Source organism: Syngnathus floridae, chromosome 6 (assembly GCF_059516105.1).
Source record: "Syngnathus floridae isolate MCC-2025c chromosome 6, RoL_Sflo_1.0, whole genome shotgun sequence".
Classification (NCBI taxonomy): Eukaryota; Metazoa; Chordata; class Actinopteri; order Syngnathiformes; family Syngnathidae; genus Syngnathus; species Syngnathus floridae.
Genome location: NC_142418.1, coordinates 15079422 through 15103712, shown reverse-complemented (window position 1 = coordinate 15103712; position 24291 = coordinate 15079422). Strand labels below are relative to the sequence as shown.

General features: G+C 46.3%; 2 protein-coding genes and 1 non-coding gene across 4 annotated transcripts; 1 reads left to right on the top strand and 2 right to left on the bottom strand.

The window, feature by feature from the left end:
- Positions 1-648: 648 nt before the first annotated feature.
- On the top strand, positions 649-20924 carry srpk2 (SRSF protein kinase 2). Its single transcript, XM_088379267.1, is given in 16 exon segments — positions 649-718; positions 721-838; positions 13159-13310; positions 13526-13634; positions 14272-14359; positions 14444-14531; positions 14616-14722; positions 14781-14946; positions 15359-15399; positions 15531-15876; positions 16188-16949; positions 17064-17164; positions 17430-17537; positions 17609-17678; positions 18800-18892; positions 19541-20924. Coding segments are annotated over 16 exon segments (2589 nt in total). The 5' UTR covers positions 649-663; the 3' UTR covers positions 19726-20924.
- On the bottom strand, positions 1329-1401 carry trnak-cuu (transfer RNA lysine (anticodon CUU)). The gene has a single exon. It is a non-coding gene; the product is annotated as a tRNA-Lys (tRNA).
- adck2 (aarF domain containing kinase 2) lies at positions 20776-24287 on the bottom strand. Of its 2 annotated transcripts, XM_088379276.1 has the most exons (8): positions 22671-24270; positions 22354-22500; positions 22168-22296; positions 22003-22098; positions 21669-21938; positions 21471-21599; positions 21358-21411; positions 20776-21280 (listed from the first exon to the last, which is right to left on the bottom strand). In XM_088379276.1, exons 1-8 carry the CDS (start codon positions 23523-23525, stop codon positions 21140-21142), a joined length of 1821 nt encoding a protein of 606 aa, XP_088235402.1. In that variant the 5' UTR covers positions 23526-24270; the 3' UTR covers positions 20776-21139. The 2 variants fall into 2 exon arrangements, with proteins under 2 accessions (XP_088235402.1, XP_088235401.1); XM_088379275.1 differs by having other exon boundaries at positions 22003-22296; positions 22671-24287.
- Between the last annotated feature and the right edge of the window lie 4 nt (positions 24288-24291).

The following is a 24291-nucleotide window of genomic DNA, read 5'->3' as shown; positions in this document are numbered from 1 at the left end:
TTAATTTAGCATCACATCAAGAAAAGTACAAGATTAAAAAAAAATGTCAACAGGAAGTACAATGACCATAAAGGACTAAAAAGTATTTCAGGATTTCACTCAATTATAAAGCATGTGAAATAATATATTCACGGTAAACCTGATTAATGTTTGTTCTGAAGTGCAAACATACGCCACAATTTCTTTTATCTACAAAATATATTATGCACTGCACTATAGGCCGCCACATTCTGTTTTGAAATGTTCCTTTTAATGTTTTCATTGTTGAAACAGCAAATACAATGGCGGACTTATGCACAGTACTGCTTTGTTTCATTGTTAGGGCAAGTTGTTTTGTTGAGTCAACGCTCTGTTTGGCTTTTTAGCACCCCAAAATTCCAGATCCTACAATCGCCCCTAAATCAGACTGGAGTCGAGGAGTTGTTGCACGCAGTTCCCACTTTGACCTGCAGAGGGAGCCAAGAAAGAAAAAAGAAAAAGCACCGTGTGGATGTAAGAGTGTTCGTGTCTGTGCTGGCTGCTCCGGCCCTGGGAGGAAGAGGAGGAAAAACATGATCTCCAGGAAAGGTGCGTTGATTACCCGTAAAGCCACTCAACTTCAAACCCCAGCGCGTTTGTGCTTGCTTTTGCACCGAATCGAACCGGAAGTGGCGTCTTGGATTCATGTCTCGTTCTGACGCGTGTTCTCTCCTCTATCATCCCCTGTTCCCTTGCACCCTTTCCCCTCGAATCGGGACGTCGCTCATGCCCTGCTCGGTGTCAACCCGCTAGTGCTGGCCATGCAATCCAAGAAGAGGAGGCCGAAGGGAAAGAAGGAGAAGCCGGGTCATCATCGGAGGTAAGCCGGGCTGTGCGGTGCAGGGGTGGGGGAGCGTTTGTCTGCCGCCGTTCGGTGCTTTTGACACGGGTTCGTTTGTGAGCGACGCCCGCCGGTGTACGTTTGGATGCTGCAGATAAGTTGCAACCGGCTTGACAATGCACAGTTGTGCATATTAAGCAGAATTTTGTGAGAAAAATACATTTCCGCATTTTCTCAACATGTTGGTCTCGCTACTGGGTGTGTGTGGTTCTACTGTGGAGAATTTTATCGGTGTCTGCAGTGGCTGTGTAAAGTGCATGCGAATTGGAGTGTGTGTGGAGTGAGCTTCATGGCGTGTTGGGATTGGCGTGACGTCACTGACTGGCACCAACAGGAAGCGGTCTGTTTTGCGCACAATCTTGTCGTGTTGTAAATATGATGCAATTACATTGCCAAACGGATTTAAAAGAAAACGTCACGTTGGAAAAGAAATATGGAAAGATTGTTGTATACATTTGGAAAAAGTGATCGCCCAACGTGGGGCTCGAACCCACGACCCTGAGATTAAGAGTCTCATGCTCTACCGACTGAGCTAGCCGGGCAGATGCAATTCAGGAAAGGATTGTTTGGTTTTGTGAGGTAATCGTTTTGCAAGGATCTGACTTCTCCGAGGTTATACCTAATAATACTGTGTTCCTCTTTTTTTCATCCTGACTTAAATCAAGTTTGTTTAAGCTTTTACTTATTTACATCACTTCTGTAATGATATACTGCATTTACTATTTTATCACTTTGGATGCAGGATTTAGTTTCAGCCATGATAGAAATTTTGGTAGAAGCAGTTCAGGGATTTGTGAGACACAATTTGGCGAGAAAACAGCTCTGTGGTACATTGGATGGATTCTGGTAGAATACATTTTAATCACTGGTTAGATGAACATATGAAGTCAGTATCTTAGCGATTGGCCTAATATTGGTAGGAGGCAATTTAGTAATTGGTTTAACAGATGTTTGTGGGATGGAGGAATTCTTGTACCATGCATTGGATCATATTGCTCAAGCACAACAAAAGTGCTATGACGGCATTGAATGGGCACAAAATGGCAGACATCTCCCGAAAGCAAGTTGCTAGGTTTCCTCTGCAGTTTCTTATTGCAGCCTAATCCCTCCTGTCTTTATTGCTTTAAAACTGCTCCCTAAAATAACGTCCCACCATGCCATGTGTGTGTTGTGCACGTTACCATGGAAACATGTCCGCGAGCAGGCCCCAAATACTGCAGCAAGCCTCAGTCAGTTGCCGTGATTTTACTCGCTAGTCGGGACAGTGAAGTCGTTGCACGTCGTTTTTATTATTTTTATCAACAGCCCATCCGTTGACCTGTTGTTGGTTCAGTAGGCGGTAAGTTGACCTTCGCCCTTTTCAAAAACACTCAAAACAATGCTGTTAGGCTCATTTAGATTTCCATGGCAGCCCTTGTAGAAAGCCAACGAGTGCAACAATACAGCATTATGATTTTAAAAAAAGTCTTGCAAATATTGGGAGACAAAAAAGTCAGCAATTAGTTGTGCCGATTCATGCCAGTAAGCATTTATGGTCGTCTTAATTGGATTTCTATGGCAACACCTTGAAAGCAACCAACTATTCGGGCCTGAATTGATTGCATCCACGATAAGAGAAATAAATCCCACAGCGTCACCCAAAAATCTTATGCATTGTCACACTGCTGCAATGGCAACTGAAAATGAAGCTTAACAAGTTTTTTGTGTCGCAATTATTGTTTTATCGATTGGACCACCGTGCTTTAAACATCTCGCCGCCGACCGCTAATGATGGATGCCGGCGTGGCTACAATAGTCGATACTCATTCTCCTTATTTTGAACTGCTGCCTTGTTTGCAACCTGTGTCACTAAAATATGTGATATATATAAATATATAAAATATTCACCTACCATATTTGCTATAATCACTTCAAACCTGTTTCTTTTATTTGTTGCAACAAAAAAACAATTGATAGGCAAGAGAGTATTGTGAAAATACAGTAGCATATCTTAAAGATAGATCAAAAACAAAATGGGGAAGACAAAACAATTTTGTTACTGGTTGTATGTGCAGACGTTTGTATTACTCATTGTAACCGTTAGAGGGCAGCACTGTACCGTTGCTTGTAGGTCAAATGATTCCACTGCAACGATAAATGAACATCTGTCTCCATTTTGAAATATCATTTCATAAATACGGTGTGCGTGCTCCATAATTTCACACCGTAGACTTACTCCTGAATTTCTTTTTGGTATGAGGGCTGCACGATGTTGAATCTGTAAACAACCTCCTTTGTAGTGGCATCCATCTTGAGTGAGGTAGCGAGGTAATAAGCTCTTACTCAGCAGGTGAAGTGCTATGAAAACACACACACACACACACACACACACACACACACACACACACACACTGTTGCCCATTGCACTCTGCCATCTGCAAAGAGAATGATGACCCACATTTGTAAACAGATGGGGGGGGGACATTCCATTTTGACTTCCGGCAACTGCAGACAATAGAATTTTCAAATGGAAGATGATTCCATTCTATTCCTCCCTACGTTGACATTTTTCTATTTGTGGCCCTTGGTGGCATGCTTGGACACCCCTGATCTAGACTACTGAACATAAAATTGTGTGTGTGTGTCTGTGTGTGTGTGCATCCTCTCCCCAGCATGCATCCACCAGGCAGTATGGAGAAGTAGGCCGCTTAAAGATAGCTCGCGGCAGCCTCAATACTGGTTCCTAAAATATATCTGCTCATGAGAGTCATCACCCCCCCGCCCCCTTCTATCCCCCCTCTCCTCTCTTTCGTCATCTTTCCGAGTGAAATTTGCACATGGCTTTACGCGCTAGGCCGTTTGTGTGTCTTTCTTAACACGTGTCGGAGTGTATGTGTTCCTCACGAGGACCGTCACTGAGCAACCGCATCCCTGAACGGCCCAACTCCCTACTCGTTTCGTGCCCTGACCTGACCCGAGAATCGCTTACGTCAATGCTCACAACCGCGCAAAAGCACTAAACGAGCGCGGGTGTTGCCATTGTTTTGTCTGGTTATGAAATATTTTTAAACCATATCTTTTTACGTACCTCACTGACATAGTTTTGGGTTGGAGCTCATGCGGGACATGTAGTTCGTCCCACTGGTGCATCATCAGTCAGGCGATCCCCAAAAAGTGGGTGAAAATAAGATACATGCAAAAGAAAGAAAGCTACCCCCCCTCCTCCGTCTCAAGTGTTGCTCTGGTGCTAAAGCTAGCTTAGAGCTATACTGTTGGCCCACTATGAGCACAGAATGAGGACAATAGTTTGGCTCGGAGACATGATGTCCTTTTATGTGGGAAAGTGGAACTCCTGTTTTTTTTTTTTTTTGACATGGAAAGCGTAGCCTTTAGGCTGACAGTCTTATTATCAGAAGATTTTGCTTAGATAAAAAAAAAAAATCAACCCTTCAATCAAGCATTCACTTGTATTTGGAATTGAATTGTTAATTGGCATGATAAAAAATGGTGGCCCCCTCTCGACCTTCCCCCTATGCACTTTGAGGATTACACTAAACTCAGTATTCCCACACACACACACACACCCCTACGTAGAAACGCATCGGTGCACCCACAGACTAATATTGAGGTCAGACCGAGGGATTGAGACAGGACCCCCCCCCCCCTCGACCACACACACACATTCAATAACATCATGGCACGCCCTGTGGCCACCTCACAGTGAGCTGATCACTCATGTGAAAGCGCATCCATCTGCCCAGAAAATACAGAAGCGAAAAAAGAAGCAGCGACAAAGATGAGGTTGAGGCAAAAGGCGGTGAGGATGCCAGATAAAGAGGCGAGGGAAGAAGCAAAAGGGGGGGGGGGGGATATGTGTCGCGTTACCCTGAGATACAGGATGTTGTAATAAGGCAATTGGGAGAGCGAGGTGGGGGAGGGACTAGGTCGGGAGGGGAAGAAGGGGAGGGGAGAGCCAGTGCGCCAGAAGGAAAAAAAGCATTTATTTCCCTGTTGCTGTCATAAGCCGACACCCCTCCACACGCGCGCGCAGTGGAATGTTCCGCCGGGCTCTCAGTTCTGTTGTTGTGCAGAGCCGCAGAAGGCCTGACACGGGCGGCGAGATCCGGAAAGCACGCTTAGTTCCGGACGGACAGTCCTCTTTTCGTCGGCTTGGTGGACCAGGGGAGGGAGAATGAGAAGGAACGAGGCGAGGTGAAAGGGGGTAAGGAAGGAAAGGAAGGGAAGGAAGGTGCTACTGCCATCATCTTCAACGCAGTGCTGGTTTTTGTCCTCCATCCTCCTCGGAGAACGAGGACAGCAGAGGAGGAGGCGGAGGGGACGGGGGGGAGACGGTAACCCTCTCCTCTCCTTTCACTCAGACCCACATCAGCAAGATCCAAACACCCGGAGGAAAAACAACACAAAAAAACAAGCGTTTCTTCTGTTCGCTTCTGGTCTCTTCGACCAGCGAGCGGCTAACACGCTCCGCTCATGTCAGTGAACTCGGAGAAATCCTCGTCCCCAGAAAGGTAACGTCCTCATCCCCCCCTCCCCCCCCCCCCCCCCCTTCTGGTGTGTCCGTCGGCATGTCCTCCTCTTGTTTCCGTACCAGCACCTTGCATGCTTCGGGCCTCCTGGCTTTACGTCCTTGCCCGGTTTCTTCCATTGTCTAGCTCGACAAACACACAAACAATGCAGTTTTGCATGCTGCTGATGGAAAAGCGCAACATAACGCTTTGTCTCGCTCACACACAACACCACACACACACACGCAACAACCGTCCATTTTCTACTCGTCCTGTTCAGGGTCACGGGGTGCCGGAGTCTCTCCCAGCTGATTTAAGGCGACAAGCGAGGTACACGCTACCAATCGCACAAGCGTCACGTGCTGTAAAGCCAGAAACGACTCCGCCAAGTCTCCCAATTGTCATTGTGGAAGATCTAACATTCATTTGTGGCGACTGATTGAAATGAATCTAATATACAGGATATGATTCAGGACATGATTGCGTCCTTGGACACTAGACTGTCAACACAAGTCAACATTAGCGGCTCATTTACCCCCCGCCCGCCCCCAGCGACGAGCATTTGCCAGACAACGGGGCATCTCCTCGCTCATATGCGTTGAGAAGCACCATGTGGCGAACATTCTCAGCTGCTCGACTTCATAGCTGACAGAATGACAGAACAACTCCTAGCACGTGGGGGAGGAAATCCAAGCAAGATATTTCTGTTACACTCCTATTTCATGAGCAGATGAATATGCTCCTTATATACTATTCAATAAGCAAAAAAATAGTCCGATTATTCACTCCCAAAAAAGAAATGACATGCTAACAATTTTGGTTTCGTGATGGCGCTTGATCGGAGTGATGGAATTTCTACTTTTAGCGTTGTGACAGAGCAAATTAAACTTGTGAGTGAAAGCAACATCTGTTTAGATGCGAGCTGACCCAGCGAGGCCTTAATCGTGCTAGCGTTGAAAGATCTCGATCTGACGGGCAGCCCCGCGGGCCGAGGAGCAGACAGGATGACTCAGGTGGCTTCCGATGGCGTGCCAAGCACCATCACAAATCTTATCTATCATCTTGCTGAGATATGGCGTACGTATGTGAGGTGCAGGTATTATTTTTTGTCCCCTTGGGGTTGCCATCCTCGAGGTTTGTGCCTTTAAAAGGCGGGGCCTAGCCTGGTGAGTGCCGTGGGTGTCAGCGTATTTGAATTTTAAGCTGAGGCTAGGCAGGCTGTTATCTTGCTAACCGTTAGCTTATGTGCATGTTAAATGGCTGAGCTTCAGATTTTGTCTTTTGTGGTTTTTCTTGAGCACTTGTGGGGCTCTTACGAGCCCTAAATTGAACATTGGAATCCAAGCTAGTTAAATTTGGCACTTTAGTCATCACCATCTTGGCACCATGTGATTATTAAGATGAATGATAATTGTGTCTGAAAAAGTAGACTTGTATTTTGTGCGTCACGGCGCAATCACGGTCTCATCTCTGCGTCACATTGTTGAGCCGGCTGTTGTCTGACTGTAATTAAGAGGTACACGGTCCTCCATTGTTGCTGGGCCGCCGTTAGCCAAGAGCTCCACTCCCACTGGCGATTCTGTCCCGCATATCAAATAACAACACAACCCAGTGTGTGTGTTTTCTCGACGCACATCGACCAGTTTAGAAGCTGCATAACCCTATCGTGACTGCAAAGGGGGGGGGGTCACGGGGTCTCACCCCTGAGAGGTTCTCCGAGAATACCCAACAAAGATTTATTCATCAGAGCTGGACCAGGGGGTGTGACATCGAGAATTCGGGTCGTGTCTGCTGATAACTAAAAATAGACCATTTGGAGTTGATAAAATATCAAAGCATACGTTGTCAGAGGGAAACTGATATGAGGATGAGACCACAACCCCGTTATGTATAACAAATAACTGCTAGCAAGCTATTTGATGTGGTAGCTGCAGGGATCATAATTGTGTTCTACCAGAACTGGTTTGTTTGAAGATTCAGGTCTTGCTAGCATACGTGGTAAACATTAGTTAATCGTTCCTAATTGTTGAAGCAATGCAACTTCAGCATTTTTCATGACATGAATGCTGATTACTGCTTTCATCTAAAGCCAGTCCTCGGTTTTATAAAAACAGTATCGTTATTATGTCGGAGACCTAGCAAGCTATTTTCAAAACAAACAAGCTCACTCTTTTGTCTCTTGTTAAACTTGTGACGAACTTTTATTTTTTTTTTGTGGGCTCTCATGATGCTTGTGTCTACAACTCCATCTGATCCTAAATCGCTCGCATGAAAGCTTTGTTTGATGAGAGATTTAACGACTTTGGTGTGTCGCAGAAATGCTCAGATGGACGATTGAACTGATTTGGGTTGATTTGAGGTTTACATTGCTGGAGAAAATCTTTTCTGGCAAACAGAAAAGAGCGAGCCAAGTTAGCAAGTTTTTTTTTTTTAGTGGGCAGCAAAAACTTGTTGAGACACTGGGCGAACGTTGACGTGTTTGCTCCGCCTTTAATTGTGTATTGTTGTGTGTGCTCTGTAAACACACTTGAGCGATCGGTGGATTTAATGGAGCTGTTCAGTTCAGGTGAAAGTTGAAAAGTGAACACAAAAGGAGAAGAAGAATCAAAGGATTAAGGTTCATAAGGTTTTCTATTTATTGGCAATCATTTGGTATGGATGAATATATAGCACACACATATGTGCAGCTGTTTCCACCATGGACCAAAATGTTCCATCTCCTCTTTCGTCTACTCGATACCCGTCTCGAAACACAAGTTGCACGTGCTGACACATGGCCGGCCTCCTTCCCGTGTTACCCGTCGCCATCTTGTTCATTTACGACCCGGAGACGAAACTGATTAACTTTGGATCGGAGGGCGAAGGGATGCAAATGTTTTTGAAAGGGGGCGGGGCTTGTAGAGGGTATATTTTATTACGGGGACAACTAATGGCTTCAGTCCGACCCCTGATTGATTTGTTTGTTAAGGGCTGTGTCTTGAAACCTTTAATAGGATCATTCATTTATCCTGGTGTTTCCTGGTTGGAGTGCAAACAAGGTCGTATTTAAAGGTCGTTTGGTGCGTTTGTTTGATTAAATTGCTGAAGGGATGAAGGCTGATAAATCAGTCACCTACAAAAAAAAAAAAAGTTTTCTTGGCACAAAAAGAGAAAGAGCAAACAAAACAAGATGGATGATGAGAAGACGAAAGAATTCTGTGAACGTGAGAAATCTTCAATAGATGAGCAAAGTATTTCAGACGGCGTGATAACTTGCTGATATCACATTCTTCTTCTCTTTTAATTGTTTTTAGGAGGTCACAGTGTCCAATCACTGCCAATCTTTTCTTTAAAAGAGATCCAGATCATGATGTCCTTGGGGTTAACTCGTACCCCCAGGCACCATTTTTTTATGACAATCCTTGTTTTTAATGTCAATTTGCGGCTTGCTCCCCTCCCTCCTCCACCTCGGTAACTGCTCACCCCTCCCCTCTCTGCTCTCTATGAATACGACAGATTGATCAAAACAAATCAAATTAATTCAAACTGAAAAGAATAAAAACATTGCATTAAAAATAAAATAGAATAATTAAAATAAAATAATTTAAATAAAATGAATTCAAACTGAATGAAACACACTGCATTAAAAATGGAGTGAAAAATAAATATAATAAAATAAAATAAAAACAGAAAAGAATGAAAACATTGCATTAACTTCAACAGCGGCTCAATTAAAGATGATGCACGCTTGTTAATCAGTAATGGGAATGAGTGAAGGGAACAAGACACCCGACAGAGCAGCCCGCTGTCGCCATGGTGATACCCCTGATCGGATACACCGGGCAGTTGCCTCAGCTGGGCCACTCAACTGGGTTCAAAGGTCATCTCCAGGGGCATCTAAATGTAAAAACATACAATGCAGGAAAATGAACTATTCTAAAATTAAATTTATAACTACAGAATTTGAAATATTTAGTAATGTCTCATTTATTGACCACGAGCTGCACCCTCACTCTAATCACGCCTGTCAGTGTGTCGCCTCTCTTCTACTGTGATTTTTAACAGTATCGCAAGCCGACAGTCGCCACCATTCATTTTTTAAAATCCCAATTTAAACACGTTCACTCTGCGCTTTTTTTTTTTTTCTCTGCGCCGGCTTTGATGTGAGAAGATAAAGAGAGGAAGCTGAGGAAAGGGAATAAATGTGTGAGAGGATAACTAGATAGATAGCCTTTAGGGAGAGAGATGATAATGGCGCCAAAAGGAAGAGTGAGGCGAGAGGGAAAGGCAGAGGAAGATGAGGGTGAAACACGTTAAGATGGCGGGTGACGACGGAGGCGAGTCTCTGCAGACTCGGGTGACGTCGGGTCACTGCTGCATCCAGGCGGTGGAATGTTAATGACCTCATCTCTGGTGTGTGCGCTGTTGCATAATACGGAATGCGTTTAAAAAAAAAAAAAATTGTATTGAGCTGAGTTTGCTCATGTTGCTCATGCCCATAAATTAAACTAAAATGCATAAAAATTAAATAATAAATAAAAAATAAAGCATAAAATCCAAAGAATAAAATAACTTGAATAAAAAATGACACATATAATTTATAATAATAATGAAATTAAATTTGAAATACAGTTTAATGGATATACAGTACTATTTAAATGCAATTGAATTAAATTACATTTAATTGAGTTGAAAGTCATGCACGCACACACACACACACACACACACTTGAGTGTGTATCGGGCTGAGTCACAGTCTACCGGACAACAGTGTTGATGTGTCTGCAAACAGTCTTTCAACTGTTGGTGTTGGTGGGGCCCCTTCCTGAAGCACATGTGCCCCCCCACACACTCATTTTATTCCCATTTCACTTCTTAGAATCTCCACCGGGGAGAATTTAATTAAAACATTTTTTTTTATGATTCAAGCCTTGAAATGAAAATTTTGCCGTTGCTGTGACTGTCATGAAAAGACCCCGGCGGGCAGCCTATTCCCGATGAACCGGTTTGTCTGATTACACAATTTGACTAGCGGCAGTCATTTTTTTGCATGCCCCTCACTCAATGATTCCATTGTGTGTTTTCAGCACCTCTGTCGAGTTAAAAGTCGGTCGATGCGTCGCTCCGCGTGTGGTCTTGTATTTATCGGAGGCCCGCGGGCAGAAGTTGAGCGTCGTTCGATCGAGCCCCCGTATGGATCGGTGAGGCTCGGACAACGGGGAAACAAATCGCGGGCCTCTTTGTTTTATTTGCAGACGTCTGTAAGATTCCGTGACTTTTAATTAACTCATTCACTGCCAACATCTCTGACCGTCAATGGCAGGTAGTGAGGAGCAGGATCTTGAAATGAGAAGATTCGGAAATATAGACATCGAGTTCATGACCTGGAAAAAAATCTCGAGAAAAAAAATCCCAGTTTTAGGTGGGAGGTGTAAAAAGGACTGATGTGTCTTTCGGCAGATCCAAAATAGTGTCGAGACCTGCAGGCGGGTGCATCAAAAATGGATGCGGAGAGGTTACATCCTAAAAATCGTGTCAGGTCTCAGGTGGGGACTCAGACAAATGCTCCGGGAATGAGTCAGCTGTCCCGCCGAGATGGAGGCGAAAAACGGCAAATCAATGGGAGACCTCTGGAATGTTTGGCAGACCTGAAGGACACCGGCGCCGTGAATCCCACGCTTTAAGAGCCAGCATGATGACGACCATCATCGTTACTAAGGAAAAATCCCTCTGTTACCAAGGTGATAACTAGACGTGTTCGTTCGCGGGGTGAGTCATCACGTTTGAAGCATTCAGCCTAACATATAGGATCTGATTAATTGAGAACTGCAAAATGGCTGAAAGCAACGAAAAAAAATGTTCCTTCACAAGACAAAAACCTGTCAGTCAAGATGCCAACGCATTCTTGCAAGTTTGTTTGTGTTTGAAAGGAGCGTTTGTTTAGAGGGTAAATCTTGCAAGTTGTTGTGACATTTCCAGCCGTGCCCCGCCGAGTCAGCGCTTTTACAGCAGCCAAAAAGTGCCTCGACGCAAACAAGCAGAGCGCTGTGCGATGCCATTCTAATGCGGCATGATTGGCAAAGAGTCCTTTGTGTCCGTTTCATGATTGTCACAACCCCGTCGCATTTGTCAAGTGCCAGGCATCCAATCAGCGGTTATTCACGACTTTACACAATCGCGAACCCCCGATTGTAGCTTAGGTCATCGGGTCGTCACAGGGTGTGAGCAGAATCGCTATTCTTTAGCTTCCTGCCGTCCCGTCGTGAAAAATAACCTCATCTGTTCTCTGTGCTCAAAACATTCCATCATGCTTGATCGTAACCTCGAGACAAACAGTTTGACCTTGATAGATGGCTGGATTTCATTCCTGGATCATCCAAAAACATTTCTCCTTGGGCTTTTAAGACGTGGGTAAATATTTGAACGTCCGGAAGATTCGCTTTCAGTCATCTTCTGATCCAGCCGCGGTGGTCCTCACTCTCGGAAGGTCAATCACGATGATGGTTACGTTGAAACTGGAGCCAATCACGGTCGCTATGGCGACCGTGTACACATTTACTCTGGAGGCGTCAATTGGTTCTTCTAATGTGAATAATGAGTCGCAATTAGGGCGACGGGAAGTACTTCTAGGGGGGCGGGGCTAATCACAAGTGCCGAATGGCACTTTTGAAGATGTCTTATCTTTGACCTAAAATGCATCATGAGCTTCCGGGCTTCTGTTTTGCCTCCATACAAAAGAAATTTCCCGGCTCGCTAAGTTGTGGGTGTCATGTTATCATCGTCCCCGATGATTAATTTCTTTCCGACAGTGCAACTCATTAGATGTCAAGTGACCTTAAATCTTACAGTCGTCTTTCTCCGCGGCTAATTTGGTCGCCGCTGCGGAAGTTATGAGGGGGTGGGAGGCGTGGCTGAGTTGTGATGCCCAAAAAATAAATAAATAAATAAATAAAGCACACGCCGTGTTATAGGTGTGATGTATAAACAGACGACGTGACATCTTGTGGTGCAAGGACACAGCGGATTGTAAAAAGATGGACAGTGAAATCTCAATGCCGAGTTATCTTCTGCCCTTCACGTCAGCTCCGGGAAAGCCGATGTGGTCGCTGTCACTTTTAACGCTTTGTGTCCCGGATTCCCCAGGAACCACCCCCATCACCCAGCAGCCGCTGCAGTTGCCACGGCAACACACGGAGATCATGCGTCTCGGCTTGTGACCGCCGTTATAAGCAGCTCTCGCTTTGTGTTTTGATGCCGATGTTTTGTTTCTGTAGATGAGGATGTACAGAACATATCTGTCTTATTTAGCAATTTAGTGTGTACATAATTTTTATCTTAATGTAAATTGGAGCCTTGAGCTTCGAATTTACATGAAAATGAATTGAAATAAGGAAAATCGCATTTTGTTATGTAAAAACAAACATCTGCTTTTGTGTGTGAATAGGAGGGCCATAGCATCAACATTACAGTGCCTCAGTTATTACTAAAATGAAAGGATTAAAGGAGTGATGAGGTGAATATGTTTCCGTTGATGACTTCATGAAATAATCAGATGTGGCTTCCGCTCATCCAGTTGCAGAGACTCTAATGACATCATTTCCGGGGCTTTTCTTTTGGTCGGGATTCCTGTTGAGCACCATCTGTCAGCCGCACACGATTTTTTCTAAAAAAAAAAAAAGATATGTACAGAAAATTGTCACAAGTTCTTATCCACGTCTGAGTCACACTCGCATCTCCCGCATCCAGCTGTGAGTCAGAAAGACGGAACGACACTCGAGGCTAACGCTTATATTGTCGCCTCGATTGTCGTCGGCAGGCCTGAGACGCAGCAGAAAGCCTCGGCGAGTGTCCCTTCTCCCCCGCCGCCCCCTCCGCCTCCCCCTGAGCCTGCGGGGCCCCCGGAGCCGGAGGAGGAGATCCTGGGCTCCGACGATGAGGAGCAGGAGGACCCGGCGGACTACTGCAAAGGTCAGGATGGAACACACGGTTGCTTGCTAGCTGTTTTTTGCAGCTAGCTAACGAGTCAGTATAGTTCTCTATTAAAAATTCACCAATATATATTAAATTAGTGTTTTTAATTGTTTTTCTGTCTCTATAAGTTGATTTAGTGTTCTAAAAAATCCTACAAAATGTAACAGTCTCGTTTTCTGACCACCTCATCCCGATTTTTTTTTGTATTTCAGGAGGCTACCATCCGGTCAAGATCGGAGATTTGTTCAACGGGAGGTACCATGTGATAAGGAAGCTGGGGTGGGGCCATTTCTCCACCGTCTGGCTGTGCTGGGACATCCAGTGAGTTCAACACACAACCTGCTAACAACATCTCCACAAAATCTGACGCACACACTAAAACGACACTAAAGCTCCGAACCGATCTTGGTTGGCAGGCCGCATGAGCGTAACGTTAACCAAGTGTCAGCTTTCAAACAAACAAACACGTATTTACTCACGCCGTCGGTGTTAATTACAGTAATGGAAGTCTGGCGAGCCGGCGTCGAGTTACTTGAAGAGTGCTAAGTAATCAGTCTTTATCGTCAATAAGTAACCGTCTCCACTTAGTCACCGTGTTTGTACAAGGCCTTCACGCAAACAGTGTTAACATTATTTTTTTCCATCCATGTTTATTAAATAGCAGGATCCCGTTGCCATGACAACAATGATATCCACAAGACAATATGAATGAACTATCAATACTATATGAACACATTTTGCTTATTTTCAGAGCTAAAGTAGTTCTGTGCTTCCTCAAATTGATGTTTATCCACCAAATAAAACATTTCTGGATTTCCGTGTCATTAGCTAATGAGGTCATGACGCATCGTCTTCTTCTCCGACGCGTTGTCATTGTGGGAGTGTGATGAAGGTGATGAGGGACGTGTCTCATTTCTTTCTGAACAATCCGATTGTTGTTGCGTCTTTGTTTGTGTAGAGTAAAGAACTTTGTGGCTATGAAAGTGGTGAAGAGCGCCCAGCATTACACTGAGACGGCCTTGGATGAGATCAAGTTGCTGCGATGTGTGAGCAGCCTGTTCTTCCATTTTTTATCTCGTTTTTTTTTTTTTTTTTGCCTTCTACTTAACATTTCCCTTTTTATTTTCCAGGTGAGGGAGAGCGACCCCTCCGACCCCAACAAGGACATGGTGGTCCAGTTGATAGATGACTTCAAGATCTCTGGCGTCAACGGGATTCGTATCCTGTCCAGAATTGTGTTTGCATGTGTGTGTGTTGTGTTCTTTTGTTGGTGGCTACGCGTGTCTTTAACTCTCGATCCAGATGTGTGCATGGTATTCGAGGTGCTTGGTCACCACCTGCTCAAGTGGATCATCAAGTCCAACTACCAAGGCCTGCCGCTGCCGTGCGTCAAGAGCATCATCAAACAGGTGAGCACGCATGAAATATTTTATGAAGAAACCGACAAATGGGATTTTTGTGGGCCAGGTCTTGCAAGGGCTGGACTACCTGCACACCAAATGTAAAATCATCCACACGGACATCAAGCCGGAGAACATCCTGATGTGCGTGGACGACACGTTTGTGAGGCGCATGGCCATGGAAGCCACCGAGTGGCAGAAAGCCGGAGCTCCGCCCCCTTCCGGGTCAGCGGGTAAGGACGCCGTGAAACGTGGTGAAGTCATATCGTCCCCCCACAAACATCAAGTCGAGAAATAATTGGGAGCGCAATATTTCTACTCCAGCCAGCATACAGGAATGTTTGTTTTATTGCTCACTGGCTCCCCCTACAGTTGTGACGTGTACCTTACATTTACACTTCCGGCTGAATTCTGCTCTTGTTGCAGTAGACACATTTTAAATTTGGATCTTTCCTTTGACAGCTGAGTATGGAATTTATAACACTTTTCAATTTCAAATCCAAAACAAATATTGTAACTTTGTGAATTGTGTGTCCGACAGCCCTTGGTAACGAACGACATTACAAAGAGCCGCTTTTGCTTGCGTATGTTGTGACTCGCACTTTGAACGTATCTGATGGGTGTTTCTCCTTGTGTGTGTGCCAGTTAGCACAGCCCCCCAGCTCAAACCGGTGAGTACGACTGATGTGAGTATGACATGAGAGGCCACACACGCACACACATGTACACGTACGCACAATTGACACGCCTGTTTTGTGTTGTCATATGACATTTCGGAGCTGCGGTCTAATTAACGGGTTTGCCGCTTTGCTCCCAGGTGGGCAAGATCTCCAAGAACAAGAAGAAGAAGCTGAAAAAGAAACAGAAGCGTCAAGCCGAGCTGCTGGAGAAGAGGATGCTGGAGATCGAAGCCCTGGAGAGGGAAGCCGAGAAGAGGGGGGAGCGAGCTAACGAGGAGGGCGACGAGGAAGAGGAGGAGGAGGAGGAGGAAGGGACGAACGAAGAGGAGCGGCCGAAAATTGAGCGACCGTCCACGCCCCGTCAACCGACGCCGCCGGGCCCCGGCATGGCCCTCGGAGAGAGCGATGACGACGACGATGAGGACGGGGAAGAGGAGGAGGAGGAAAGTAGCGAGAGGCCCACCAGGTTGACCAATCATACATGTGAGTGTCATGGACTCATCGTTGCCACAGATGTTTTGTTTAGACAAAGACAACCCGAGTGAGAAAAGTATTTTCAGAGAAATCGATAACGGAGGTTTGGTTCAGAGGAAGTGGGAGTTTCAATGTCAGTAATTAATTCCACATCTACAGTTTCACTTATAAAAAAATGTGTTGTATTTATTTATTTTTTATTTTATTTTTTCCTCTATACATAAATATTTTTTAATTGGTTATAGGTCACATCACACATTTCCATCACAGGCCTCCAAAGCTGCTGCTGGTTATGAATGCTGTTCCTTCCATGTTTTCAGGCGCAGCACACAACGAGGAGCCCGGTGAGGAGGAGGAGGAGGAAGAGGAGGAAGAGGAGGGAGAGGGACCCCGCATTAACGATGATGACCGTGACGAAGATGCAGAAGAGGAGGCCACGCCCGTGGCCGAGAAAGATGCTCCCATCCCTCCCGGTAATGACGATTTTATCCAGAAGGAGGAAGAGGAGGAGCCGCCCAAAGGGCTGGAGATGAAGAAGGAGGTAGAGAGAGTCGACCAGGAGGAGAAAGAAAATGAGCTAGAGGAGACGGAGAAGACAGACGAAGCCAAGGAAGAGGAGGATGAGGAAGATGACGACGACGAGGACGACACCACCGCCGAGCTCCTCACAGATACGAGCTCGCCCGTCAAGACGCCCACCAACCAAACCCAAGCGGCCAAAACCAACGGCCACATCCCGCCGCCGGCCTCGGAGGGGCCGGTCGCCCGCCTGCCCACCACGCCCGAGCCGCTCCTCTGCCCCTTGGTGGAGTCCGAGCTCAGCTACACCGACAGGGACCTGTCGCTCAGCTCCGGCTACGAGATGTTCAACGGCGAGGCGGGCGAGCCGGGGCTCACCAACGGCGAGGGCCAGCGCCCCAGGGCCGCCGTGGCGCTCTTCCCCGAGTTGCCTCTGGACCCGGAGCCCGCCAGTCCCGTGTGCGGGGGCACGGGCGACACCGGAGCGGGGAAGCTGCCCAGCAGCCCCGCAGCGGACCGCAGCCGCACCGTTTCATCGTCCAGCACGGGAGAAACGCCCAAAGGTACCACTTTGCTCTTAACAGCTACAATGGGAACTAAAAAAAAAAAAAAATTATCTGTAACATTATCTGTTGCACTGAAAATATCAAACATGACACGACTACTCTTTTCGGCAGCTCGAGCCCGAGCCGCGGACCTCCTGATCAACCCACTTGACCCCCGCAACGCTGAATCCATCCGAGTGAAAATAGCTGACCTCGGAAATGCCTGCTGGGTGGTAAGACCCAAACGTCACTTGAGCACTCTGATGTGGATATGAAGATTTAATAGGAGTCTGTACAAAAACATATGGATAATTTCAAATATTCCATTTTTTTTCAATTACTGATACTGATTGAAAATTAGCGACTCTGACTCTGCAGTTCATCGATTATCAAAACTGCTTACGATTTGGAATAGTGTGTACAGTACAGTGTCAGCCGTGTGAATAATTCATGGCAAACATCATCGTATATTAATATCCATCCACTCGCGCATTGCAGCACAAGCACTTTACCGAGGACATCCAGACCCGACAGTACCGATCCATCGAAGTGCTGATAGGTGCCGGTTACAGCACTCCCGCCGACATCTGGAGCACCGCCTGCATGGTAAACATGAAGCGGCCGACCAGACCGCACATGTGTACTGAGTAACAACAGCGCCCTCTTGTGTCTGGCAGGCGTTTGAACTAGCCACAGGGGACTACCTGTTTGAGCCCCATTCGGGCGAGGACTACTCGAGGGATGAGGGTGAGGATTGCCGCAGTGTTTTGAAAGCGCAGCTGCAAATTTTTTGAATTTGTGTGACCCACTTGAGTGCTTTGAAATGAAGACTCTCAAACTGGGGTACCATTGGAGCCCCAAAATTACAAAATGTCGCTCTCAACTGGCCGTTGACTCTCGGCCCGATGTTGGCGGTTCCACTGTGTTAAGTACAAAAGAAGATTCATCGTAAATATGCAAATGAGTGTAAAGAAGCCCCGCCCCCTCTGGTCCCAGAACACCTCACTGTCCACTTGTCATCTGTACTCGACTGTGAATCCTGTCTTTCAATTCTGATGTCTTACCTTCACTCATTTTCACCCTCAACTTTTGAAGGAGTAGTGGTAGACATTTTTTTTTTTTTTTTAACCGGCTCACAATTGGGAATTTTACCGTATTTGTATTTTAACACGCGCACAACTTTAATCTTATTTATGACATCATCATTTCGACCTTTAAATTTGTACGTGATTTAAGATTCTTCTATTTTAACCTGCGCGATTTTTCATTCGCGATTGTCTTTATGGGAAGTTCACGTAATCCTACGTAAAATTGCGCAAAATCTAATTTCGGGGGTCAATACGAAATCTGAAGGCAGATTAGATCGACATGGCAACACAGAGAGGCTGGAATCTGATTGGACGGCTCCCAAGTGGATTTCTTTGCTGAAATGCTGTTAGCTGCTAACTGGTTTCTCTCCTTTACTATGTGTGACTCTCTGCCTCTTTCCCGCCAATCATCCCCTGTATTTTACACCTGACCCCTCCCCTCCCTTCCCCACCCGACCCGACACACACATCCTTCTCTCCACCATAGACCACATAGCCCACATCATAGAACTACTGGGCTGTATCCCAAGGCACTTTGCCCTCTCCGGAAAATATTCCCGCGAGTTCTTCAACAGACGAGGTAGCGCTGGCCATAGAGCCAGCGGGATTGACACACGCGGACGTCAAAAGGCGGACACACACTCTTGCGCACACACGGAGTCCAACGTGACCCATGTGGCGTGGTCCCTGGCAGAAGCGTGTGTCAGTCCCGTTTGTGTGTGTGTGTTTGCATGCCGTAATGGTGCCTGTTCCCTCTTTGTGGTGGTGGTGGGCATGCAGACCACATCGCTCTGATCTCGGAGCTCCTCGGGAAGGTCCCGCGCAAAGTGTACGCTGCCGGGAAGCACAGCAGAGAGTTTTTCTCCAAAAAAGGTAAACGGGGACCCCTGGGCTCACCGGGCGAAGGAGACTTCGATTGCACCTGTGGCACTCAACCAATCGGTCACACCTCCTTGCATGATTGTGTCAATGTGAATAGGCAATAGGGAGGGGAGCGGGGGGGGGGGGGGGGAGAAAAAACATGATCTCTTACTGGTTGTGCAGGTCTGCAGATCAATTAAGTTATTGGATTGTATCATGGCTAATAAAGCCTCTTTTAGGCTGTTATTTTTCAGCTTTAACATTGACAGTAAATTAGCTTGTGTTGGGTCCCCGGCGACACAGCAGACTTGTTGGGAGTAAGAGAACATGATTTTTTTTTTTTTAATTGTAAAGAAGTTTTATATGAAGGAGTCCTCGGGCCACATTGAAAAGAAAGATAATTTTGCTACAAGATTCCTGAAATAATTCATATTTAATAATGATAATAAAAAGATTTTTTCTCAGTTTTTTAAAAAAAAAAAAAATTTTAAAAATAATTCATCTATTTATTTTATCCCTTGAACAAATAAGCCTTTTTCCTTGTTAGCTTGAACTTTGGCTTTTGAGGCTTTTAGTTTTCTTTTCAGTGTGAGCCTTACTCCTTGGTTGTTTTCCAATTGCAACGACTAACGGGGTGCACTTCCCCCTCCCCCCCCACAGGCGAGCTCCGGCACATCACCAAGCTGAAACCGTGGTCTCTTTACGACGTACTGGTGGAGAAGTACGGCTGGGCGCACGAGGACGCCGCCCACTTCACCCAATTCCTGCTGCCCATGCTGGAAATGGTGCCGGAGAAGCGGGCGTCAGCGGGCGAATGCCTCAACCATGCGTGGCTTAACTCGTAGCCATGCACGCAGCCCCCCTCCCCCTCCCTCCCCCCCTTGATGGTACCACGGCTACTGATTTGAAAGACGTACCCCGGCGAGCCCCTCCACGAAGTCCTTTACGGAATGTAAAGACGAGTGTACGGATAAAGAAAAAAAACCTTGTGGTTGTCTTCCGAAGAAAGAACTTGTGGAAATGGACCTTATTTTGGACAAATACTGCCCAGAGCTGCTCCTGCCATGACCTTTGAACCCTTCAGTCGTAACGGGGACCTTCACTGGACGCTCTCGGCGGGGCCCCACATAGAGCTGAGTGGTCGCCAAACCTTTAGGGGGCGCCACTGCAAAATAGTGAGGAATGACTAAAAAAGAATACAAACAAAAAAACCATGCATGGTGAATGGATGCAAGTAATGGCGGTACGATTTTTGCTGATTATTCCCAAATTGGATGAAAAGGAAGGCGGGCGTGCTCTCTGGGAATCGTCAAGTGTTGCTGTGACCCCCTCCCCTCTTTACCCCAATGACAAAATGGACGTACGCAGCGGAGGTTGCACTTGTTGTCCTTCAGGAATCTGAACATTTTGTACATTTCAAAACAAAAAAAAAAAAACGAGACATGGGAACACATACACACAAATGCATACACACAAATGCATACACACACATTCCAAATGAAAAAAACAGGCTGTGACACACCCCCTTCCTGCAATGACACACACACACACACGTGCACACACGCGTGCGTCTCTCCCTTAATCATTCATCACAACTAGTCCAGTTGCCTATTTTTTGCAATAAAAAAATATATAAGTAAATTGTGAGATATTTTTCAAAAAAAAAATAATTCATTAAAAAAAAACAAAGATATAAATCCGCTTTTCTCTGGTTGTCGTAACCGTGAAAAAAAATCGTATTCTGAGGTGATTGTGTTTGTCTATTAGAGATTCTTTGCTGTTAATTAATATAACTATTATGAGTTTTTTAACACCTCTCCCTCATTAGCTGATCAGCGCTGCTCTGTCTGGGCTCTTTATGGTGATTTAACACACACACACCCACACACACACAATTGAGTTTTTGCAATAAAGGTATGTAATTTTATTTTTATTGTTCCAAAAACCTCATTTCATCCACTTTCTCAGCCATGCTGACTGTTCTTCCCGATGACGTCTGTTGTCTGTGTTTTTCATTGACGGATTTAATAAAACGCTAAACGAATGGCTTCCGTCACCTCCATCGCGTGTCGTCTATTGAAACCAAAACGGCGTGCAGACCGTTGATTGCCTTTATTACGTACACCCAAATGCAACTTATGTTCATGGATGTGTTACAGTACATAGTGATGTAAACAGCTTGACCCCCCGGCCCCACCAAAACTCGAAAACTTTAAAAACTTCAATGAGGTATGTGAGCATGATTGAATATGTTTGTGTTTATACAAGGGAGGCACAGTTTTTGAGCAGCAGCGGTTTGGCTAACTCCAAGATGTCCAAATTGGGGTCCAAGGAGCGACCGAGTCCCTCGAGCACCATGATGGCAAACACGATGGACGCAAAGTTACTCTCCAACTTCACCTGTGAGTACGCAAAACAAAATGGCTCATCAAAAACAACAAAAAAAAACACTTCACTGTGATGATCCCGTTCTTTACCTTGTGTTTGATGAGCAGGCCGAAGACTCTGGAGAGCAGGTCGGCCACTTGGATCTGGAACACACGGCAGGTTAAACCAAAAGTCGCTGAAAGTCGCAAAAATGCCAACACACCTTTCCCAGGGAGAGGGTCTTGCTGAGGGCTACGTCCACCAGTTCCGCCATCTCCTTTTTGAAGCGCGGCACGTCTTTGCACTCGTTAGCGCGAGCGTGATGGAGGATCAGCTCTGCTACTCGCTCACCCTGGCGAGATAAAGAAAGCACAAGAAGGTGAGTGGGCTTGGCGGCTAAGCGGAGCGCCCGCTAGCTCACCTGGCGCCGCACCACGGCGGTGAAGACGGCCTTGAAGTTGTCCAGATCGCGGCCGCTAAGCTGGGCCACGATTCCGGCGTCCAGCAGCACCAGCTGGAAGGGACACGGCTCGGGTCGGACGCTCACCACCACTGTGTCCCACAGGTCGGTCAGGGTGGTCTTCCCGCCGTCTCCTCCGGGGATGTCTAAGGAGCCGGCGGCTGGTCCGCAACGCTGCACCAGGATGTTGCCCGGATGCAGATCGGCATGGACAAAGTTATCCACAAAAACCTGAAAGAGAAAAATCCACAATCGTTCAGCTACTTGTGTGAACTTCTCCCGAGTGATAGCTCACCATTTTTAGCAGGGTGTCAACTCCCATCCTGGCAATCCTCTGCTTCACCTCCTCAGGAGTCTCAGCGCTCAGGTACTCCGAGATGGGCTCGCTCTCCTGGATGACGGAAAACAACTCGTGTTGGATTGATTGCCGCCAATGATTAGCTTGACCCTTTGTACTCACTTCAAATGTTTCCACCAGAATCGCTCTGGTGACAAAAGGCCTCAACGGAGTGGGGAACTTCACGTAATCCACGTTGCGGAAATTTTCACGAAAACGTTCAATGTTCTTGGCCTCGAAACGGAGGTCAATCTGGAAAAAAAAAAGTCACTTCCTGCCTAGCTGTGTGATAGCCAGGGTTCACAGTACCTGCTTGGTCATGAGCTTCTCAAACTCGTCGACTATCTCGCGCAGGCTGAGCCACTTGAGTCCGGGCAGGCAGTGCAGAAAGCAGCTAGCGGCCTTCATCAGCATCAGGTCCATCTCCACCTGCCGTCTCAGGCCGGGATGGAGCACCTACAGTGCAAAGCGTCATTTGGCTTAAAGAGGTTTTAGACGTGCAACGCTCATTTTACAGTTTGTCTTCATATAATATTTGGTCACCTTTGGAACTACCAGATGGAAACATTCTGGATTTTACAGGTGACGTAAAAATAGGCCTTTGCCTTTTGCTACTTGTGACTCACCTTGATGGCCACGGGTATCAAGTGATCCTTCTGCGAGGCGTTGTGCTCATGCAGCACCTCTTCGTCTTCCTCGCTTCCACCCTTCCAGAGTTTCCACAGCGAGCTCGACACGCCACTCAAACCGGGAATCTCCCACGCTTCCAGAAGATCCTCCCTGTCCAGTTGGTCCACCAGCATCTGGAAGTCCGGGTCCTCCACCTGGTCCTTGTTGGCCCAGCCGCGGTAAACCTGCGCTACGCACCCCGAGCCCACCGGCTTCTTGCTCTCAAAAACGAGCACGTTCTTCCAGTCCTCCCCGAAAGCCCTCTTGAGACATTGCTTGGTGTGGGCCCAGGAATGAGGATGCACCTTGACGTGGAGTCTGGAGAAGCGGTCGCAGAACTCCTGAGGGAAGATGTCCCGCCTGGTGCTGGCCCACTGTCCAAGTTTAATGAAAGCCGGGCCGGAGCTTTCGGTTACCCACAGCAGGGCGTCCAACCAGCACGAAGCCCAGCGAGCGGAGACCAGAACCAAAGGGGAGAGGAGCAAGATGGGAGAGAATTTCAGGAAGAGCACAATCGCACGCAGGCCCAGGCGGAGGAGAAAGACCAGTTTGTCCACTTGAAACTTGGCAAGAGACTTCCTGGTGGTGATTTGGGCTGGCAGAGAGGCTTGTTGGCATTGGGCTGAGGATGCACAGACTGTACCCCAACACAGCAATGCAACCTTGGGGATGTTGGTCAGAGCGTGCATCCTCTTAACTCCAAATGACCTGGACGTCTGGACGAATCTGGTTCGACCAAAAAGGCTTGCTCTTTGGAGGCTGGTCCTCAGGTTGAGAAGAACCGCTCTCGCCCCTAACAACGCCACTGCCATTGCACCGGGCGCTTGAGTCACTAATGTACGACTTTTAATATGTAACTAACATAATATATAACAAATTAGAAAAAAAATATTAACCATACCGCCGCTGTGATTTTACAGTTAGCGCGAGGCTACCGACGTTTAACTATCGTTGACGTGCAAAAGAGCATTGACCTACATGAAGAACAAAACATAACTGCAGTTGTGGTGGTTTATTAATCCGTGTGTATCCACAGTTCAAATACTACCTAATATTAATAATATTTAATAATATTTGATAACGCCATCGCCACGACACCCAAACTCTACTGATGAATCAAAACAAATGCCGACGCTTGTACTTCCGGGTGTGACGTTGCGTAATATCACGTGGTTTGCCCTTAAAGGGACAATCCATTAAAATGGTTAAAAATAAAAAACGTATTAAATTTATTCGTCGAATTCGTCTATACGCATAGTTGTTCCTTCTTTGAACAGAATTAATCATTAGTATTAATTTTGTGTGTACGGTCAAATATTTAAAAATAAATAGAGCTCGCTAGTTTAATTTGGTCAACACAAGTAGAATGACGACGCACGAGCCATGGACAGAATATAACGAACTTTCTCCTTCTAAGGTAAGTTAAATAACCACAAAGGTATAATTCTATATCATGTATCGTTTCCAGCAAACTGCTTAAAAGTGCAATAACGCCGACTGTCCGACAGATAGCGACGAAATACCCAGAACTTCATTTTCTACTGACACTTTCCTCCCTATAAACAAATCGTCAAAATA